The sequence below is a fragment of the Brachionichthys hirsutus genome, unplaced genomic scaffold (genome assembly GCF_040956055.1).
Source record: "Brachionichthys hirsutus isolate HB-005 unplaced genomic scaffold, CSIRO-AGI_Bhir_v1 contig_992, whole genome shotgun sequence".
In the NCBI taxonomy this organism is placed as follows: Eukaryota; Metazoa; Chordata; class Actinopteri; order Lophiiformes; family Brachionichthyidae; genus Brachionichthys; species Brachionichthys hirsutus.
This window is the reverse complement of record NW_027180484.1, coordinates 68,563-90,092: the sequence shown is the minus strand read 5'-3', so window position 1 is coordinate 90,092 and position 21,530 is coordinate 68,563. Positions and strand designations below refer to the sequence as shown.

The 21,530-nt window shown below is 39.3% G+C and overlaps 1 protein-coding gene across 1 annotated transcript in view; it reads left to right on the top strand.

Annotated features, from left to right (window-relative positions):
• LOC137915381 (cell adhesion molecule 1-like) overlaps window positions 1-11,288 on the top strand; it is a 34,235-nt gene extending 22,947 nt beyond the window's left edge. The window contains exons 9-11 of the mRNA XM_068758718.1: window positions 2,772-2,822; window positions 10,957-11,085; window positions 11,170-11,288. Coding sequence (XP_068614819.1) covers window positions 2,772-2,822; window positions 10,957-11,085; window positions 11,170-11,288 — 299 coding nt within the window. The remainder of the gene's footprint in view (window positions 1-2,771; window positions 2,823-10,956; window positions 11,086-11,169) is intronic.
• Window positions 11,289-21,530: the final 10,242 nt, after the last annotated feature.

Sequence of the window (21,530 nt, the reverse complement as noted above, 5' to 3'; positions counted from 1 at the left end):
AATCAGCACAGCGTGGGGTGGAGGATACTGCTCTGGGCGCTGCTGGGCTGCAGCAGGGGACCACCAAAGTGGTTTCATTTGCAGTTTGACTTAATTATTGAGAGCGGCAGAGGAAAATAGCAAACCTTTCCGTGATTGCCAGGCATTAATATTCACAGTTAATTAGGTCATTTATCAAAAAATGAAATTCAATACACTCGTGTAATATAAATCAGTCTCTGCAGGGAAATTATTCTACTGTCATTTTCTTTCTTTTTTTAAACACGTTGGGGGGTGTGGCTCTGTGGGTTGTCTTTAGGTCAGTCTGTCCACCACTTAAATCCATCCCTACCAACAGCATTGTCAATAATGGCTTCCCCTTTCTCAACCTATACCCGCAGGTCAAAGTTTACATGATGGATCAGCACACGCTCTGCACAAACATGCAATGCTCCCAGGGGATGCATCTTAATGACTTCAGTGAGCCTTTGATTTCATGTAGAGCCACCATCAGGTTATTGAGTTAGAAGTCTAGTCAACTCCTTGATGAAATTTGATGCACATATTCATGTCGCCTCAGGAAGAAACGTAATCATTTGGGAATCTCTTAAATGGAAAGTAAACAGTTTTTCAATTTTTTGCTTGCACTCATGATCAAATAAATATTGATTGCGCAGCGTGAAATTCATATTAAAATGAGACCATCTGCATTTATACCTATAGGTTCCTCTTAAGCTTTGCTTTATATGCCATCCTGTCAGGGTTTTTCCTTAAAAAAAAAAAAAAACTAAAGCTTGATTTACAGCATAAAAGAAACATGTCTGCCATTGCACAACTGAAAAAGGAGCAGGATTTGTTTCCCCCAGAAGCTGCTCCCAGATGACAGTGAAAGTACCAGACTATTAACTCTATCCTGCAACCGACGAAGAATGCCATTGACAGAGGAGTCAAAGAGGGAAAGTGAGAGTTATAGGACAGGCAATCACTCTCTGGACAGACTCCATTCCACTTTCAATGTACTGTATGTTTCCTCTTATCACTGGGCCTTGGGAGGTCTTACTGGATCAGTAAGAAGCAGAAACTGATTTTTTTTACAGTTGATTTTGCTTTGGACAGTAAACAGGCAGATAATGATGACTGTGTTAAAAATACTAATAGTATCTCCCTGGTTACCTTTGCAGGAAGCTACTGTGCAATCTGCAATTTTCCGTTGTTCATCTGGTGCCATCATCAGAAAAAAGAAAGACATCAAAGAGATCATCCAATGCTCTGTTTTATGACCAAATATTTGGTAAATTAACAACATTGCATAAGATAATTACTATGAATAAGTAAATATGATCATGGAAATGTTGCATCATTGATCCCATTTTGCAGTCTGCATAAATCACACGAGTGTAGCAGCAGAGCAATGGAGCAGATTAAATGCTAAGAACAAATTGTGAGGCACAACGATGTGTTACGCATGCTGGTTTGTCACACGTCTTTTCTGTTCCTTGAACACTGGGCATCTATGTGACATCCCACGCTGAGGCGTTGTTTGATTCGGTGTGAAGAGAACGATTTAAAAGCCAGCGCATTGATGGATAATCTCTGGTGCAGTTTTTTCGGGATATCTGTGTAAAAATAAATAAACAGTTAATAGTATAATATAATGCATTGCAATTTTGGGCATTTTTAGCTCAATAACTTAAAAAGCTAACTGGGAAGAGAAGCAGATACTATCTGGTATCGCTCTGACACCGGGCTCATGAGACTGTATTCATGCTCTTGGAATTACTCCGGCACCACCGCAGCAGATGATGCTTTACGGCAGCCTAACATTAAAGGGGATATATTATGAAAAAATCACTTTTCCCATGTTTCTACACTCATATTTTTATGGTTTCGGGTCATTACCAACCCCAAAACTGCCAAATGAAACCAGCCAGTCAAACCTGCGTAGTTTGCGTAGCTCTGTAATCAAGTATTGGTTCATGTCTTGGGCAGCAGTCTTTTCGTCTGGGACATCGCAGTGGGGGGCGTTCACAAGATGTGTGTGTGCACTCTTCCCGTGTTTGCGCTTTGCATGTCCATGCTCTACTGCATTAGCTTGTGGAAAAAGTGTATAATATGTGACCTTTAAGTTCTGTTAGTGAAGGGATGATGTCAGTACCGTGGAAATGTTTATATTTAGGCGATGATGTTCAAAGGTGGAAAATAGATCCATTATGACAATAAATGTAGCTTAACACCTGAAGGGCCATCATACTTCATACTTTAAGGAGTTTTGCTTAAGCTCTTTTAATTGCAGCGGATTAGAGCACAAAATATGAGATTCCCAACTGTCAACACGTCAGACTCTGTCTTAAAAAAGCTGCATGAAGGCGAAAAAATACACCAACTAACGAACCAACTACACCAAACGCAAGGCCCTATGTGATGCTCGACTTATTATTGGCGTGCCGTGATTGGTTCAGGCCTTCCAGCTCGCCGTTAATGAGATGCGTTGGGCGCTGAAGTTACATGTGACAGCTTCCGTATTTGTTCAGAAAAGCACAGCAAAATTCTAAAATAAGACACGATGCTACAGCATCATGTAAACTAAATTTTTGTTACAGGTAGGACGTAATTAACGTCTGACTAATCAAATCATGCTTTGACGGTAAACTGCCATGAAGTTTTCACATCGGTACTTGCTGCCGGAACATGCAGCTCCTCATCTTCAGTGACTTTTGTCTATATCGTTACTCTTGTCTCTCTTTTTTTGTTAAACATGTTCTTTATTTATTTTTTTTACTCTTTTCATCCAGATGCTCCCACTACTAGCCCCACACCCACCATCAACCCAGTCAACACGCAAGGTACTGTATTCCCCCACTACTGTCCCTCACAACAATCACGTGTGTGTGTGTGTGTTGGTGTGGGAGCCTGCATGCTCGTGTGATCAGGAGATAAGTCAGAGAAAGAACACGGACTTGTACCTGAGGCTAGTTCCAGAGTGTGTCTGGCTAGTTTTAATCAGATAGTGCTGCTGATAGGCGACATTGAGGACGGGCAGTGCCGGGCTGCCAGAGACACCTGTCAGGGCACTTTCTAGTGACGTGTTTGATCTGAGAAAACGCAGAGACTCTGCTGTTCTACTATCTTATCAGCATCTGCAGCGATATCTCAAGCGGTCCATCCATCGTATTATAATGCCCTTTACATCTCCCCTACAAATGCCAGTCACATTTCATCTTTGCAAGGCCAAAAACATCATAACTATTTTCCTCATAGATAATCTTAACTCGATGATGAAATGAACGAAAGGCAGTTCATATGTAGTGTTTAGAGCGGAGCAACCTTTTGCCATCTTGGCACTGTTTATTTTTTGATTTATGTGGGTTGCAAAGATTTATTATAATGTAATAAAGATGGTCTTTTCTTAAAAACACTATTATTTCTAAAGCACCATTGTGGCTAGTCTGATTGGGAGGTAACCTCGGGAGCTGACATTTGGATATGCCAGAATGTGGCATTTAACTATAAAAAAAATAACCTTAAAGAATGGGTCGGCCTATCAATAGCCGTTTTAGAGATAAAGTCATTTTGTCCCTTTCATCCTGATTTTTTATTTATTTATTGGTATTTATAGTAATAAGATGTGGAGATGTGGCATTGTTCACTGAATAAGTTTGATATTTGCTTTAGCTTTTGGTGATGTGTCAATTTTACCATTAATACAATTAATGTGGCAAATTTTACAAACAGGAATAGAATGTGCAGATAAATATTTTTTCAACCATTTTATTCTCAGCATATTGAGTAATAATCATTATAAGTATTACAAATAGTGCTTGATGTATTCAAATGAATCAAACTATCTCTTTTTTGGACAATATGCACCAATGAACTTAATTTAATAAATTAAAACCGATAATGTAAAACGTCAATACAATCAGAATGTGGCGAATTGCAGCTCTGTCTTTATCTGAACATATTTGAACACTGACTTTAAAGAAGATATGTAATGATCAAATAGACCATTTATTGTTTGTTTTAATAAATAGACCCTCATTCTGAATTTGATGCTTGCATCATGTTTTGAAATGCTTCACGTTTACCATTGTGTTATATCACCTTTTGGGAAGATATAACTTTTGTAGGTGTAACAGGTTCCTAATCATTGTTAATATATATCTGTCCAACAATCCAAGTTTACGCTGTCATGTTTGGTTCATAATGTACGACCCGGGCACAGATCTCAACTTCAGGCTGTCCAGCCAGATGCTTTTACTTTAATGCAGCCCGCCACCCAATCCTTTGATGATATTACGGAAAGCAGATGTAGAAATTCTCCAATTGATTTCATACTGTTGCTTTTTAACAATTCTTTACATGGAGAATTACCATATATTTTGCTTTTAAGCTCTCCAACTCTCTCCCAGTGTATTTTTGTCTCCAACTTTTATATATTTAAATATGTACGGCTGGCACAAAAATTCTAACAAGCATATAGCATTTACAAACATCAATGAAATTAACAAGGGATGGCTTCAGATGTATTGCTTTTCTACTGTTTTCAGTTGAATTGTGTGACAGCCAGGATTGGAAAATGAATATGCTAACAATGGTGAAAAGAACATTCCCAACATTTACATTTCCCGCTTTCTGCGAGACTGTTTATATGTGTCGTGTATGAATTTGTGAGTGGGATTGTTTTTGTTAGCATTCATATGGATACATAACAATAGAGTCTTGACACACAAAATAGTCCTTATTTTGATAAATAAAGAAATACATAAATATATAATTGACAAACTATTGTTGGATCAATTAAATAAATAAATACACCCTGAAAAGACGTTACAATGGGATTCCGCATTGGGTGAGGTCTGCTGAATGTTTTTAAGTATCTCTCCCTTGCGGCAAATCTCTTCTCTATTGCGTGTTTTTTGAACAGTCTCTCTCCGGCTGTGACTCGCTCCAAACAGGAAGCTGCTTTTGCACCTCTTTGAATCACTCTGCCTTTTCCCCTTTAAGCCCTCCTCCTCTGAGTTACACTGATGCGGGCGGCCGTCTCCATGTTTTCTGCTGAAACATTCCAGTAATTTCCGCAAGACAGGCTTGAAAGAGGATTTGCCGTGATTTATACAGCACATGCTGGAAGGATGTAATTGAGCTTTCTTGTCGTTCACTCCTCTTCACGGGGGCAATGGTAAGCTGTCCTGTGGTAGATTGTTTTGCACTGCTCTAATCAGCATAACGGCCTACTATAGTATTTTCCTCTGCAATGAGGGCGTGTACAGTCCATCTCATTCATTCACCGTGAGTGTGAACTGGCATGATGGATAGAATCAGGGTCACTGAACTATAATCAAAGATACCAATTCTATCTATCATGTTGTTTTTGTTAACAATTGATGCAACGTTTGGATTACATACTCTGATTCCACTTCCTACATTTTCTCCTCTTAGTTTTTTTTTTGTTCTTGTTGTCACAGCTTCAGTTCAAAGCCTGATACGTTTCAGAGCAGTGGGGAGCAAACGGCGTATATATAAATATATAAATCACAGCAGGTTTCCTTCTGCCCTGTTTCATTTTCAGAAAGTTAACTTCGTAGGAAAGTCAAGCTACCCGTCTATAGACACTTTTTCGGGTTGTTTCAGATATTTACCTTCATGCTTTTATTGCATATTTACACAAAACAAAAAGCATTTGCTTGTCTTGACTGAAGGAAAAGTTGGCATGTCAGCGTCTGTCGTGATGATCCCCATCCTTCATTTAGACACAGTCAACAGTCAAAACAATTCTTTGTGAGTGGTTGTATTTCATTTTTGTTTGTGGGTAGAATTTACCCAGAGTCCCCTGCTCTGAAGAAATAGAGGGAGTCTGTGGCAATAATAATCCAGCTCATCAGATGCTCAGAGATGATCCAAGGCAGGGACACCAGATCCTGGCTAAGCCTTCAGTAACTCCCCCTCTCCCTGAGCTTTTCGAGAGGAGCCAAAGGAACGACAAGGAACACGGAATTATGTTGGAGACTTGATTAAAACGGCCTTATGTTTCAGCAGAAAAAACCCAAAAAACCTCAGGAACTAAACATTAAAGAGATGTTGGGTGGGATGAGTTAAACGTGAGTTTCTGAGGCCAACATCTTTATGGATAGTATCTGCCATCAAGAGCCTTACAAGAAAATAATACACTATAGGTGAGCCTGAGTCTGGCCTATGTGCAGTAGCCTTTTGACTTGATAATGCTATTAACCTTGAAATAGCTTTTACTTCTTGCTTGGGTATGGGTAAGATCAGGGATTTGTGACCACTCGACTTTAACATTCGCACTGTACAGACGCGATTTTAGTCTTATTCCCTAGTTTTACTTCTGACAAACAGTTTTGTTTGTTTTTTGTCCAAGTGACTCATTTTTTCTGAGCCTGATGGTATTTTAAGAATTCATGTCTAGAAAGTGTTTTTTTTATATATAGGTGTTTTGTTTGCTGTTTCTTCCCTCACTGCTGCTACATGTTGGCAGTTTTCCACTGCTGCAGAGTCTTGGGATTAAATCCTTAACTCCGTGCGCACTATTGACTTCAACAAAAAATGTAATGAGTAGATGTATTATTCAACATAATTAGACATTAAACATTTACCATTGTTGTTGCACCTCTAACGTATCATTTCTCTTTGAAGTATTTCGTTGGGAAAATACAAATCATTTAGAAGTGCTAATTAGATTTTTCTCAGAGTTGTTTACTCTGATTCTCAATTGACATTGTATTTTTTTCTGACCTGCAGGTTGTTTTTTTCTTTTTAACAGTTATTAAAGAAAGAAAATATTATAATGGTCCATTTTAATTGGTCTCCAAGGAACAAGTTATTAACGCCAGCCCGCCCTAAAGTTAAAAAAGTGTTTCTTTTTTTTCTTCTTTAAGGACCGGTTGCAAATAATTATGAGATTTCTACTTTGCACATTCGAGTTTGACAATTACGTTATGTGCCAATGACTTCATGGTGTGTGTGTCCTCATTTTTGGCTGGTGAGGTACCTTTGTGGTGTGTTACGCTCGACCTCTTTTGTAGGGGAACAGTCATTTTTATATTTTCTTTTCGCTTACCCTGATCACCACTTAAGGCAAAAGCCGATGGGGAAGATGGGAGGGGTTTCAAAGGGCAGAATGCAGCGTTATCGAGTAGATCAAGTTTGCTGTTGTGATTTCTATTCATTCACCATTGCATCAGCTTTAGCCAGGCTTAGTTATATTTCTGTTAAGTGTCACAGCTGTATTTGTACGTTTAAAATTGTTTGGGTGATTGCAAATGAATCAGTGAATCTGTTTAGCAGTTGGGCACTGACATTGGAATTCAAATGAGGCCTACATTGTGTTCCGTTGGACTGCCGCGAGCAAGCGGCAGCACAAAGAGAATGATGCAGTAGTGTGCTCTTCTCATTTCCTTTTCCAACAGCAGCAAACACAAAAGCCACGGATGTTGGAGTTTTAGTGCTGGAAAATGGCAAACAGTTGATGCTCCTTAAGCCGATTCTGCTGCAATGCCTCGTTGTCCCATTGCTGCTGCCTAGAAAAGGGTGTGAGAGAATGTTTAGAGAGAAGAGTCATTGTTTCAATTATATCCATGTAATTACATCTTTAAATTGGAGTGCGTGTGTGTGTGTGTGTGTGTGTGTGTTAGTGGGTGCTTGGTTAGTGCCAGAGATAGCAGCTTGGACTGGAATCACACTTTTCTTTTGTACTTTTTTTTTTGCACATTGACATTATTGGTATGTCTTACATGAAGGCCATTCCCATCTTTATCATTATGACACATTCATATGAGATAAAGGGGTGATGAGAATACAATGCATTCTTTGAATTCCTCATCAATAAATATGCACCGTCTTACACAGTCTCACAGCTGATAAGAGGAGCCGTATTACAACCACGAGAGACTTGACAGGGTATCTTCATTTGGTGCAATGTGTGATATGCCTACTTATGAGCAAAAGACACTTAGAAAAAAATAGGATGCAAATAATAAAATGATACTCGTGACAGGTTCTCAGCTCTGCTCTTTATGCAGAAAAATGCCCTGCTGCTAACCGGAGCGACAAGCATTCGTTCCGGCACAGACACGGAGAGGTACGACTGTAAAGCGTGTGATACTGTGGCGTTCAGCGGAGCAGATTTTGCTGTGGTGCAGACACAGACACCAGCTGCAAAATCCTCTTTATTTCCCAATAAATCCCCACGGCTGTGCACACCTTGTCAGGATGCCGGTTTAGGCATGTCAGCACTCCCTTATGGAGCCGCGAGCAGAACTGTGCTGGCAGAATGGACACTAGCCTCATTACAGACATAATCAAATTCTACTTATTTCAAGTGTCAGGCTAAAGAGCTTGCCCCACATTGAGGATTTGTTTTTTATTTCTTCTTCTACCCTAAGCACATTGCACTATATATGATTGCATATATACCGAGTGTGGGTGGCCTTTGGTGATCACATTCCTGATCCTGGATATACTGGATCACTGAATGACAACCTAATCTAAGAGAGGAATGGTCGTAATGACAATATGACACTTTATCAAGAAAATGTGTTCTTGTTGAGGTCAGAGATAAGGGCAAGATACAGATCAGCACTTCAGGAGCTTATATCTATCTCTCACTCTGTTATCACAAAGCAGTGGACAAAACAAGTGGACAAAATAAAAACAAAAAACACCTGTTACCTGAATGCAGCAGTGCATGTTCTGCTGTTGCTGTTACAGCAAAATAACACGTTGCTGGAAATCAGGAATACACTCTGGAAATTTATGGCCCATAAAATTGGGAGGCTCACATGGTGACGGCTTTGGGGCAACGGTCGCCATGGCACTGAAAATCAACTGGTCCCAGTTGTTGCTGCGTTTGAGTGGCCGACTGAGGGAGAAATCCCACAGCGCGTTACAAATTCATCCAGTCTTCAAAAATCACAAAATCCTTTTAGTGAGCGTTTCTTAAACAGGCCCCAACATAAAGAAATATCTAAATCGAAGCATCAAGGATTAGGACATCCTAACATTTAATGCCCACAGGTCACAGATTTAAGAAAGGGATTTTCCCGCAGCACGATGACATATCACCCTTTTAAAGCCTTTGATTATAAATCCTGTAGATAGCACAGCCATTCTTATTTCAGAAGATGTTAGCTATTAAGATATTGTATTTAGAATTTATTTATTTAATTGTCTTTAGATTATTTTTGCTGTAGCATTAAATCCTCTGTATTGCATTAAAAATATGTCCTATTGTCTCTGTCACTGGCTGCAGCAATACAACAAAAGAAATGAAGTTGAGCACAACAGCAACGTTGACTGAATATGAAACCATGTTATTGCTCGCTTGAAATGAATGGCGAGCTGAGCAACAGGAAAACAATGTGTGTTGTTGTGTACTTGATGGAAACAACATGATATACAGCCAACCAGAGCTGCGGGTGAATTTGAGGACATTTCTTTTTATAGTCTCGATGCTCGCTCTGGACAAATTCTTCCATCTGTTAATAATAAAATAAAAACTGCCCCTTGCTGTGCAGAGGCGGTGGAAACCCTGCATGTTTCCTTGTGGATGTGTCAAGCAGAAGACAGTGGAGAGAAAGGTGACGGCAGGAAGGTGTGGGAGGTGAGGGACAGTGGAGGCGACAGGGTGCATAGGCCATTTACTGGGAGAGTCTTCCTCAGCATGCAGCATGGGCTGCTCCACGTCCGTGGAGAATTATCTGTGCAATCCGACGTCCCTGATACAGTAAACAAGCCGCGCCTTGCACGTCCCTGCTTCACACACACACACACACACAAACAGACGCATGAGACCATCTCGCACAGTTAACAGATTTAATCGCCTTTCTTCTTTCAAAATGTCCCCAACAAACCAGCTGAAGTCCAGCACGAATGATTTTAGGTGGAGGCTGCCTCATCTTCACTTATTAAACACTCACTGTGTTCAGAAATTCTGCACCCTCCACTTGCCTTTCAACAAAAATCCTTCAAGTTCAGCGCAAGACTAGTGAGATTGATGGAAAATTGAGCTGCTCTCTCATGCAGTCAAAGTACAGTGTGGCCAATCCTCCGCCTGCCACTCCTCCATCAGTCTAAATGTTCCCAGATATAGACTATTGATAAACGCATTTGAACTATTCTGAGGCTGGAAATTTAAAGGCTTCAAATCTTGCCTTGTTCTTCCGTGCTGCTTGGATAAATCTGGCTAAATGCTAGACGGCGATAGCTGATACCTGAAGCAGCCACAAATTTCTCTGCACGGGGATGCAACCGACAATTTATCTCCAGACTTGTGTCTCTTTCTGATGACTGAGCTCTATAACATCCAGAAATGGCCTCTTAAATCATAATGTATTTTACAGTGTGTGAAGTCTCAATGAAATTGCGGGCTGTGTCTATTGTTCCATGGTGAAATAACTATTCTAAAAAAAGATTGTTTCAGCATCGCTCAGTCGAGAGGCTCAGGCAGCCGGTCCAGTGTGAAACACTGAAACGTGTCGTATAATGAGCCGGGTTCAACAGGGCAACACCACAAAAGCAGGGCTCAGAGCTGAGAGAGATATCAGATTTTATTTTTAATCAAATGTTCAGGTTTTTATTATTATTATAGCTCAAGGTGTATTTCCACATTTTGGCAGTTTCTCTGTCTGTACCAAGACAAGAAACGAGGAAGTCGGTGTCTCTAAAACTAATCATGTACATAATCAGTATAAAAATCACAATATGTCATTTTTACAAATTGGTTCTGTACCGATTACACAAACGAGATGGGACGTGACAATCTGGGTTCTCGAGGGAATTCCTGATACTTTATGGCAGCCAGATTAGGTGTTTTAACCGCTCCCAGATTATAAAAAGCTAATGATGTATGGGAGCGGGGTCTTTTCATTTAGCTGTTGGAAAGGAAGTCAATAGGTATATTTGTCTAAAGACATACACATTTTGATCATGCATTATTTAAGGACATTTTCCCGTTTTCAGACTCCAGAGCTGGCGAGGGAACGCCGCAGAAAATTGATCACGCCGTCATCGGAGGAGTGGTGGCCGTGGTCATGTTTGCCATCCTCTGCGCCCTCATTGTTCTTGGTCGATACTTTGCCAGGCACAAAGGTAAAACCCAGTTTGTCGCAATCAGACTGAAGTGCACAAGAGGAGGAGATGTTTGGTTTAAAAAAAATGTATCTTTTTTTTTAGGAACTTACTTCACACACGAAGCCAAAGGGGCGGACGATGCGGCCGATGCGGACACGGCCATCATCAATGCAGAAGGGGGACACAGCAACACAGATGAGAAGAAGGAGTACTACATCTGAAGAGGATGGGCCAGGAGAGATGGGTGGGGATGCTGTGGGAGTGTCATGTCCGACTCCAATGGTTACGAGAAGGTGTGGGGTGGGGAGGGCAGCATTTCAGAAAGGAACGGAAGAAAGCGAGAGTGGGACCGGCGTTGCCAAGTCCAGAGAGGAGTTGTTGCTCAGTCTCCTGTCCAACCCTTCCTGGACTGCTGGTGCCGACTCTGTACAGTTTATTTTACAGACTATGTTGTGCCTTGTCCTTTATTTTATTTTTTTGTTTTTTTCCCTTTTCACATTTATTGAATTGGATTTTTATTTTTTAAGTACCCCACTGAATCCTTTGTTGCTTTTTTGCCTTTCTGAGGAGATTAAATAAGTGTGGTGTTTTTCTATGTTCGTCACAGCAAGCTTTTTAGCTCAATCTATGGAGCCCGGTCACCCACATTTTTTGAGTAATCTATAGTGTTTGGTAACTGGAACGCAGTGTCAACACATTTCTGCCTGCTGGGTCCAGCAAATTCGTCACATTTCTCACAAGCGCCAGAGGTCTGATTGGTTTCGATATTTTTAAGTGCATATTTCACTCATTCCCTTCGAGGTCAGGTTCACTGTGTTGATTGCTAAAGTAACGGTCGTTGAGTAATCTTGCTTATCATAGGGCGCTCTTGTTCTTGAAGTGAAGTAGCAGGTAACAATCATTTCACAACAAACTGTAAAGTACAACTGGTCCTTTTTTTGTGTCAAGAAAGCTGCTTTGATTAGTAGACGTGAGGTCGGTTTGGTATTTAATTAGGGTGTTGTCTAGTCCCAGCCATTCTGAGAGCTGTAATATTCCATTACTCAGAGAAAATCAGAACCTCGTGTTCTCTTTTTTTTTTATTTCCAACCCACTGCTGTCTGCAGCCTGATGATCATTCAACAGAAGTCGTTAATCACTAATCAGTGTATCTCCTAAAATATATCAAACAATGATTTTAGCAACTATTTTTGTAAGGAGCTTTCTTTTATCATCCCTGAGATGGATGGAACAAAAGCATGGCAGAAACATTGGCCTGACAACTATGAAGGCTAAAGACTTCCTATATGGTGGTAATTGGGACTGACTTTACTTTGACTACCCTGCTGTGGAACAGACAGATAAATATTTTCATCTTTTATTCACAAATACTGTACAAACTGTTATATTTACAATATAATATTTGCTTCATCAGTCTCCTTATTTTCTGCTTTGTTTCCAGATAATGAACCATCAAAACCGGTAGAAATTTCCAAGGCTCTCCATTAATTACTTTATTTGCGGCGTTCAGCCACAATATCAGCAGTGCCGTGTACTAGGTTTTATTTGTTTGTGCGTTTGTTTGTTTTTAGCTGGAATAATGTAAAAAAAAAAAACAGCATACAAAAAATAAAAACCAAAATGTATTTTAGAAAACAGATTCCAACGCATCCAGATGAGAGTTGATCTTCACCCCAAAGCACATGATGGAGTTCGTTGACTGAAGGAAGGTTTTATATTGTCTTCAATATTGTGTGGGTGCTGCACAGTCATGCCAGGCCCTTTAATGATAAAGGTCAATAATCATTCAATTGTTTTTCCCCATTAAGGTTTTGCATTATTGACCTCTGCTGTAGTCCTCATGTCTACTCGTCTAGAACAGCAACACTTCTGCATAGCATTCTGCACTCACGCGCCAACCCTCCACATTTTTGTAAATCAAAAGGTAAATCAGTGTTTTTAAAAAATGTAAAGAGTTGATGTGTATGCATCATTTGAGGACAGGAAATAAAGAGGAAAAAATGATATGATATAAAATTTAACCTGTCTGTATAGTACCTGAAGATATAATTTTTCATGCTCTTATTCCACCCACATGGTTAACAAAAGACCTAATATAATCACATATAGTTATTATACTATAGTGATATAATATGAGTTTCCAAAAATACAGCGAATACTCCTCACATATAGCAAAATAAAATGCTCCTCTCCAAGTACATGTTTTTAATCTGATATTAAAATGTATCAACCATTTCATTAAAAAGTTACAAGGACATTTGGTTTATTTTATGTCACAAGTTTTTTTACAGTGTGTTTATTTATTTGTACTATTTATACTTTATAGGGACAAATCTCATGGTTTCAAAGGCAAAGTTTGAATTGGATACACAAAAAAACGTAGAGCACCAGTAGAAAACATTACTATTTTGTTCAGGAGTAAAGGGACATTCAAACCGCTTCATCGGTTATATTTCCTCACCGTTGGTGACGATGTTTTACCTTTGTGCTGTCTTTGATAAACTTGCAAAGGCTCTCGGCCTTCAAAGCTATTAAATATTTGCTTCAGACTTGGTTTGGGAGCGATCGCTTTCTTCCCATCGTGCTTCTGAAGGAGTCCTCTCTTCTTCTGAATTATTCTCTTTTTCACTAACATTAATCAGGAGATGCTTCACTCAGACGGGAGCTTGCAGATTGTGCACGCTTCATGCCTCTTAATCTGTCACGGCAAAAGAGTGAAACCTAGTCGCTAATTAATGAGGGATTTCATTGTATTGCCTGAATGAGAAAAAAAATATCTCTAAATATATTATGAAAACGTTAACCACTGCCTTAAACCCATGTCTCATCATGAAGGAAAAGACTGAAGGACATAATTTAGTGCCTTCTTTGATTTTTGAGGCATATGGTTAGTATCATACAATATCCTCATGTACACTCTAATCGTATATCTTGTATATTTCTGTTCTTTCTGACTTACAGGGCCAATACTGATACACATTGTCTGTATTCACAAACCATAGACGTGCGCCACAGTTACAACCTGGATAATTGAAAAAACCTTGAGTGAGTTCGATGTTATAAAAAGAAGATTGTGCTCCTTTGTTATTCCGGTTGCTGCGGTGGCTTCCACTGACGACAGTGTCGTTTGCCAGGATGTAGTATTTATTGTATTGTTTACTGATCTCAAAATAATTGTAATTTGATCTTTATTATTGCTCTGCTTCATTTTTTATTATTTATTTTGATATCTTCAAGGACAAGGCTCATGTAATACAGAGGAATGACAAAAGAAGCGATAAATAGTACCATAATAAGTGTCTGTTTCTGGATATGATAGTTTTGCAATCATGAAAATGGTCACATGCATGACAGTTTCTAGTTTAAGGATTAATATCTGTCTTAAATGGTTATGAATTAGCCGCTGCTTTTAAACAGAGGGGGTCGGGGGGGGTTATTAATGGAAGAATAGTTTGGATCAAATTTCAGATTTGTTTTCAATACATTACTTTTCTATTATGTGTTCACTCTCTCAGGTTCATGAGTGTCAATGGTTGCTTTTTTGATAGAATGCAAATTTAAGGCCCCTGTTATATACCACAGTAATTCCAGAAGTGAGGAAATCGCAAGATGTACATGTTTCTTCTTATTTGTACATGTTTATGTGTTCTTAATATGGTGCACTGTTACAGTAAATGTTCACTATTATTTTCGCATAGACCTAGATCACAAAGAAAACTAGATTTGTTAAGCAGACTAAAACGATGTGCAGTCAGTGTCAACATGACCACAACTATATTGATGGAACGTCTCCTTCTTCCTGTAACACTTTGCTTATACAGTATTGGTTATTTAGTAATTATAGAATGTGGCAACACACCGTCAGTCAGGCAAATGATCATTCAATCCATTCAAGCATACGTTTTCATAGATGAAATGATGGTGTATTTACTGTGACATTTTATGAATGGTGTGTAACATGTCTTGGGTATTTGGACGAAGCCCATGTTTAAAGGGTTGGGATTAGGGTTGCTCGCTTTATCTGCCTGAAGTGGTTGTTTTTTTGTTTTTGTTTTGTTTAATCTTAAATTTTTCTGCGTACCCAGGTGACATTCTTTCTTTTGTGTAGTGAACATATGTTTCTCATATATGGCCATGCATATTTTGTATTGGTTCAATCAACATTTTTACAAAAGAAAAAAAAATATCAGAAGAGTACTTGTCTTAATAAAAATATCTTAATGTTTAAAGTGCTGTTGTGATTTGGTGGTAAACATTTTTCTTTTTTTTTTTCGCTCCTGCTCAGAGACAGCAGGATTATAACTGATATTTGTTGTTGCGTTCGCTCCGAATGTGCAACATGCTGAATACATTAGCCGGCTTGAACGTTTCATCCTGAGCTGTTGATACTTGTCAAATGCCTAAAGAAGAAGCATTCAGCAAAACACTGCATCAACATGTGTTTAATGTGGATCAGAAGCAGCAGCAGCAGCAGCAGCATCAGTCTGAGCTCCCGTCAGTGACTGACACGTCCTGAGGTACGGATGTGACTGACATCGGCAGGCACTATGGCGCCTGGTGAGGCATTTGGGGAGCAAGACCTAGTTCATAGCATAAGAACTGCTGTCATTTGATTAAATACATTTGTCAGTGCCATCAATCCCCATTGCTTAATCCCAGGTAAAGGTCAATAACATTATTCAAACTTTAATAGGAATAATGTAACCTTAGAAACCAGCCACTTTTCTCTCTTACTCAATCTATAATTAAACTACAATGTCTCCCTCCAGAAACATTAAAAACCTCCCTGTAGACCTTTTTTTTCCTCAACTTAAAATGATGTACAGACATTTTCTGTACCAGCTGCCAAGACGTTGTGAGAGCATGAAGGTAACAGGGTGATGTGTCAGTTAGTGCTACTAATCCTATTTAAAAATGTTCAATTTTAATTTGGAATGACATGGTTAAGTGTAATTAACACAATGGGGAAATTGAGAGTGAGTGAATGTCTGAGCATGGCTTGTTTAGTTGGCTAATTGATTGATTGAGATTGATGGCATGCAGCACTTGGCTTGGCTGAGGTGTAATTAAATGATGTGGGAATAAACAGTGAGCGAACAAAGGCAAACGCAACAGGGTTTGTCTGCATCTTTGTCACTCCTATAAAGCGCAAGCGCTACAGGAATTGTTTTTTTTGTACTTTCACTGCAAACACAAATTAATCCCTCTAATAGAGTGCCTTTACAACTGCAATTTTACTCCTTGTAGCTAAGCAGCGTTTTGTTATGCAGCATGATTCAACTCATCAATTAGATAATTTTAGATAAAAGCTAAAGACACCTCTACCTAAAGCCTAAAATGCACAACAACATCTTCTGGAAAAGTTGATTTCTACAGCATCTTTTTTGGCTCAATGTCCCTATGATTCTCTCTTTGACCGCAACAAATGAAAAAATGGTGATTAAATCATATCCTGCTCTGCAAAAGTAATTAGTCATTAGAGTCAATCTAGTGTACTATGTACTATAGTGCAAGCATTTGATTTGATTTAATTTAATTTAATTTAAAATCTTAGATCCAGTAAGCACCTCCGGCTATTCCTCTCGTCACTGTTTTTTCAGTAGTTGTATGTAAAATGGTTTTGAAATGCCGTGAGAGGAATTCAACATACGATATGATCATATGTGAAAGCTTTTCAATAATATTCAGGGGATCTTATTATTAGTACAAAAACACATTTCCTGTTTTGAGGGTGTGACATTCCCTCTGCTCTCCATATGTGTACTACATGTACTACATGAAAAATACACAGCCGAGAGAAAAACTAAAGAGCAAGCCCTACTAACAAGGGGCAACTGGCTGGTGCCGTAAAGAAAACGGAAACATAAGATCCAGCCACACGTGAACAATCTGATCAAAACAAAAAAACTACACACAGCCTGGCTGCGATCAACACGGGCGAAACGAGAACAGAGACGGGAAACGGCCAGCATAACCAGACAGAAACCACACAACAATCCGACGGGGAACTGCGGGCGGGGCAGAGGTTATGAGGGCTGGTGGTGATTGTGAAAATCCGTCTCAGGTGCGTCTGGAGTGACCGCAGCCAATCCGTACGCCGTAGGTCCTGGATCGATAAACAGAACAGGTGTGAGTGATCAGGACAAAGCACAACAACATAACATGACCCTCACATAAGTATTTATATTTTGAACTTATCATTTCATATATTTGGACTTGAACTCACCACAAGTTGAGTGTATGAAGCATTTTAAAAGTCTGATCATTTCAACTGTTGGTCCATTGTTTAAAGCTATTTCCCATGTATTTACTACATCGAGCGACTATTTCAAACCCCCAAACCTGTTTCGATGATGTTTACAATTTGGCAGCTGCAGAAATAAATACCCTGAAAGGTAAGCAAAAACACTTCCATTTCCATTTTGTGTACAATTATGGCTCCACAGTAAACCTTTCCTATCCATGACTGGCATACAAATACATTGCAATGATGCCCGACCTGGTAACATACAGTGTGTTAAATCCAGGGGAAATGCTTGCAAACACATGTTATGTCCACTTGGCAATGACATTAATACGTGTGCTAAAATGAGGTAAATGATGCAAAAGGACTTTGTGTGTGTGGAGACAGCAGTTTATGTTTAAAGGTGAGAACAGTATGTGAAGGAACTAATCAAAACTGACTCAAAAACTCAAGGGAGGAACAAAAAATACTTTCCATAAATTCAAGCCATGCAGAGTTAGAGAAAACATCATCTGACTTCTATCGAATGTTCAAAGTCTCTTCCATATAACTATTCATGTTGCGAGGAAAATGCCAAGTGATTATCCATGAAATAATATGAGCTAGTTTTCTCAGACAATGATGACGGACACACCTGAAGCCTGTGAGAACCACAACACAATTATCGCAGCACACTACAGCATGACCCAGAGAATTCAGCATGAATGAAAGCACACACACACACACAAGCAGTCTGCTAATCCTAATGTGAACATTTCAGGGAGAGGAGACGTGTGTTTCTGAGGTGATTAACTCTAAACTGCGATATGCTGTGAGCAACACTATAGGCTGGAATTTCAGTGATGTTGCTGCACGACGTTTAATACCTAATCAGAGATTTCTATTTAGCTGATGGAGGTTAATAGGCTCCATTTTAATGTTGGAACCTTTAGGGGTGATTCATTAGAAATACTAATGAATGAAAATATGTTTATCCTACATTTCTCCACCCCCCCCCCCCCAAAAAGAAATGACGTCTTTCACACAGGAAATGTGCAACTATCTTGAAACAGCATCCTCTGAAGTTCCCTCGACCACATCTAAAGGTGAATCCGTCCTGCAGGAGTGAAAGACAGGTTTTGCTAAATTCACATGAATGTTCCGCTTCATCGCCACCACCCACCGTCTGTTCCCCTCTTAGCTTTTATGCTGCTGCGCTGGCGTCTAATCGCCCAATCAAATTTAGCATTGTTGATACATGATTCATGTAAGTAGATTTTTTTATTTGAAACACTTTGTGATTATCTTCTGTGAGACAACTGCAAAAATGCTATTGTTGCTTCAGGAGTCTATTTAGTCGCCCATCTCAGTTCTGATACACTGGAAAGCCTTGATGGATGTTTCCTTCCACGTGTTCTGTGACTACGTTTCTGTTTTTTGCAAATGAAAGCCGTCTATTTTTGTGGGGGGGAAAAAACAACCTGTACACAAGCTGGAAGTCACAGGGAGCATTATTGAGTCCATGAGTTGCTGCAGGAACATTGCCACCTCAACGATTTATCACAGTGAGTCTATTTTCACTCATTAAATTAATCAGTTAGGTAATTAAAAGTTACATGTTTTAATTAAATTGGCACTGAATTCAAACACTAGGAAAGAAGGCATCATGGGATGAAGTTTGTCAGCTTGAATGAGCTTGAACTTAATTTCAATTAAATTTAGAAGATGTGCATGAGTTAGGAGCATTATCTTTGTCAAGCACTTTAACCGTTACGTTTGAAATAAAGCTGCCGATAGAAAGACAATGCATTTCCTTACAGAAAAAGCAACGGCTAATGAGACAGACAGGCGATTAAAGAAAAAAAGATCAGACATCTATTTGGCAGGTGTATAACTGCTGCATTTGAATTTGATCAGACCCAAAATATGTCTCTGTATACTGACAATGAATGCTAACCCTTCCCAGGATTAAGGATTTGCTCAAAGTGAAGGGATGAAACAAGAATCATTAAAATATATATATATTTAAAATAAATATGCATCCCAAAGCCAATCAGAAGCAGAATGAAGAATGAACTGTTGAGGCAACAACCCAAAGGAGAGGTTTGTTAGATCAGAAGGTAAATGAGGAGTCTGGCTAATTGTGAAGTTTCAGAGCATCAAATGTGTTATCTTTAATTCTATGAGGCAATATAACATGTAAACATGGCTAAATAAAGTTTAGCTCTATCTGTCTTGGCAATGCTGTGGTTGCAGGCTATTGTTTATTCAAGGCCCAGTTGCTGTATTTCAGCTTTATATGCCAGCACAGATGAAGAACTGTTGGATATAGAGGGCTTCAGACAAATATGAAGAACAACTTTGGTATTAAATTCATTTGCTCAGCTGTGCAAAGGATTCCGTTTCTTGCTTGGTAAAACAATGCTGAGCAGAGCTCTTCGTTTGTCAGTTAGTCTGAGTGATCCCCGCTCCACATCCACTCTGACATTTACACATCCACACAGCACAGATTGTACAAGAAGCCACACCAAGACGAGAAAGGTTGTCATCGAAAAATGATTATCACCGGTTATTAGTTTTAATACATTAATACATAATACATTGCCAGGTCATTGTGATGTGAACAAAAGAAGGCTGAGCAGCATGAGACGAGAAAAATGCGTACAAAAATGAACAAAAGAGACACGTTAAGGGCAACGAGATGGAACACACGTTCCCTACATGGTTAATTAATGTCGAGGAGCGGAAGGAGTACCAAGAGAATATCGTGTTTCTCATAGAATTTTATTTTTGACTTGAGTGCTTACAACAAATGTGAATAACTTTCTGCAAGCAACATTGAAAATCACTTTTTAAACGCATCATTTACAACAGTCACATCTTTTTTTCTGTAGGAATAGGAATGAACGTTATATTGAGTTCTATTAGACTGCATTGTTAAAAAAAGTATGTTCAAGAACATTCCCACCTCCACCTGGTGGTCTATTTGATTTTTTTTTCCAATTTAAAAAGGGGCATTTCAGAAAGATAAATGATATCTCAGCCAGTTTGTTTCTTAATGCAGAAATTAAATTGTAGTCTTAGATATATAAATTAAAAAACATGAAATTACAGAAAGCGGCGCCTTAAGCAAGAACGGCTTTCTGTTGTGGCCAGTTAAATGAGTGCATGGATTTAATTGCTTTTCTGCTACATTAAACGTGTCTCCTTTAACATATAATTTACACACGCAGACAGTCTCAGAGCTGCTTTCGTTCCAGTCTGACCAACCATATTTCTGTGCATCATGTCCACCTGTAGGCGGTGACACAACAAAATCACCCTGCGAGTCCTTACAGCAACGAACTGTGAGCTTATTAAACTCATCCCATTGCTCATGCTAGGTGACATCAAGCACGCAGTGATCCAGATAGGAGTGTTAAAACCTGCACTCTGTTCCTATTTCTTACATTAGTAATGACACATAGTTTTAAATCATTGAACTGCATTCAGTCGTGCCCCCCAAAAAAACAGATTCACACGGTGAGATTATTCAACCGGCGGCGACCCTTTGAACCAACCTGATCCCTCGGTTGATTACATTCTTGTTCTCAAGCTATTATTCATCACTTGAATGTCAACAGAATTATTTACAACAAAAGCTGGATCTTGCATTGCATGGGCCAGCAGGATGCAGCCATCTAATTCCTCTGGCACTTTGATGTGCATGTGAATGTTAAATTAAAAACATTTCTACATGAGGAGCTTGTGTCTAAAGCTGCAGCCTAATCACCTATTCAATCACTCAGCAGTGCGTTCCAGCTCTCTTCCACTGCTTCCTCTAGCAGATGTTTTTTTTTAATATATTGCAAAAGACATGGATGCACTTGAATAAAATATATTTCATGCCAATGGGCAGGGCCTCGTTATTTGTCTGAAATACTAACAAGGTTCTCTTGGATGTTGTAATTAAATCAGAACCCATTGTCATGTTAACTAGGTAATTAAGTGAGCCACAGATGATCTCTCGCTGTCTCTTATCAGAAGCAACAGCGCATCTTACAAACATGTATTGGAAAGATTAAAAAAAAACAAATCTGGAGCACACTGGTGACTGTGGCAGCGAAGGCAGCAGCTTCTAGCTCCATAATCAGAGAGGCGATGAAAAGATAACTGATAACATGTGAAGCCCGCTAGCCATCAGCATGGAGGACGATGTAGCGCGATAACAGCAGCGTCCAGACAAAACTTTACCTTTGTG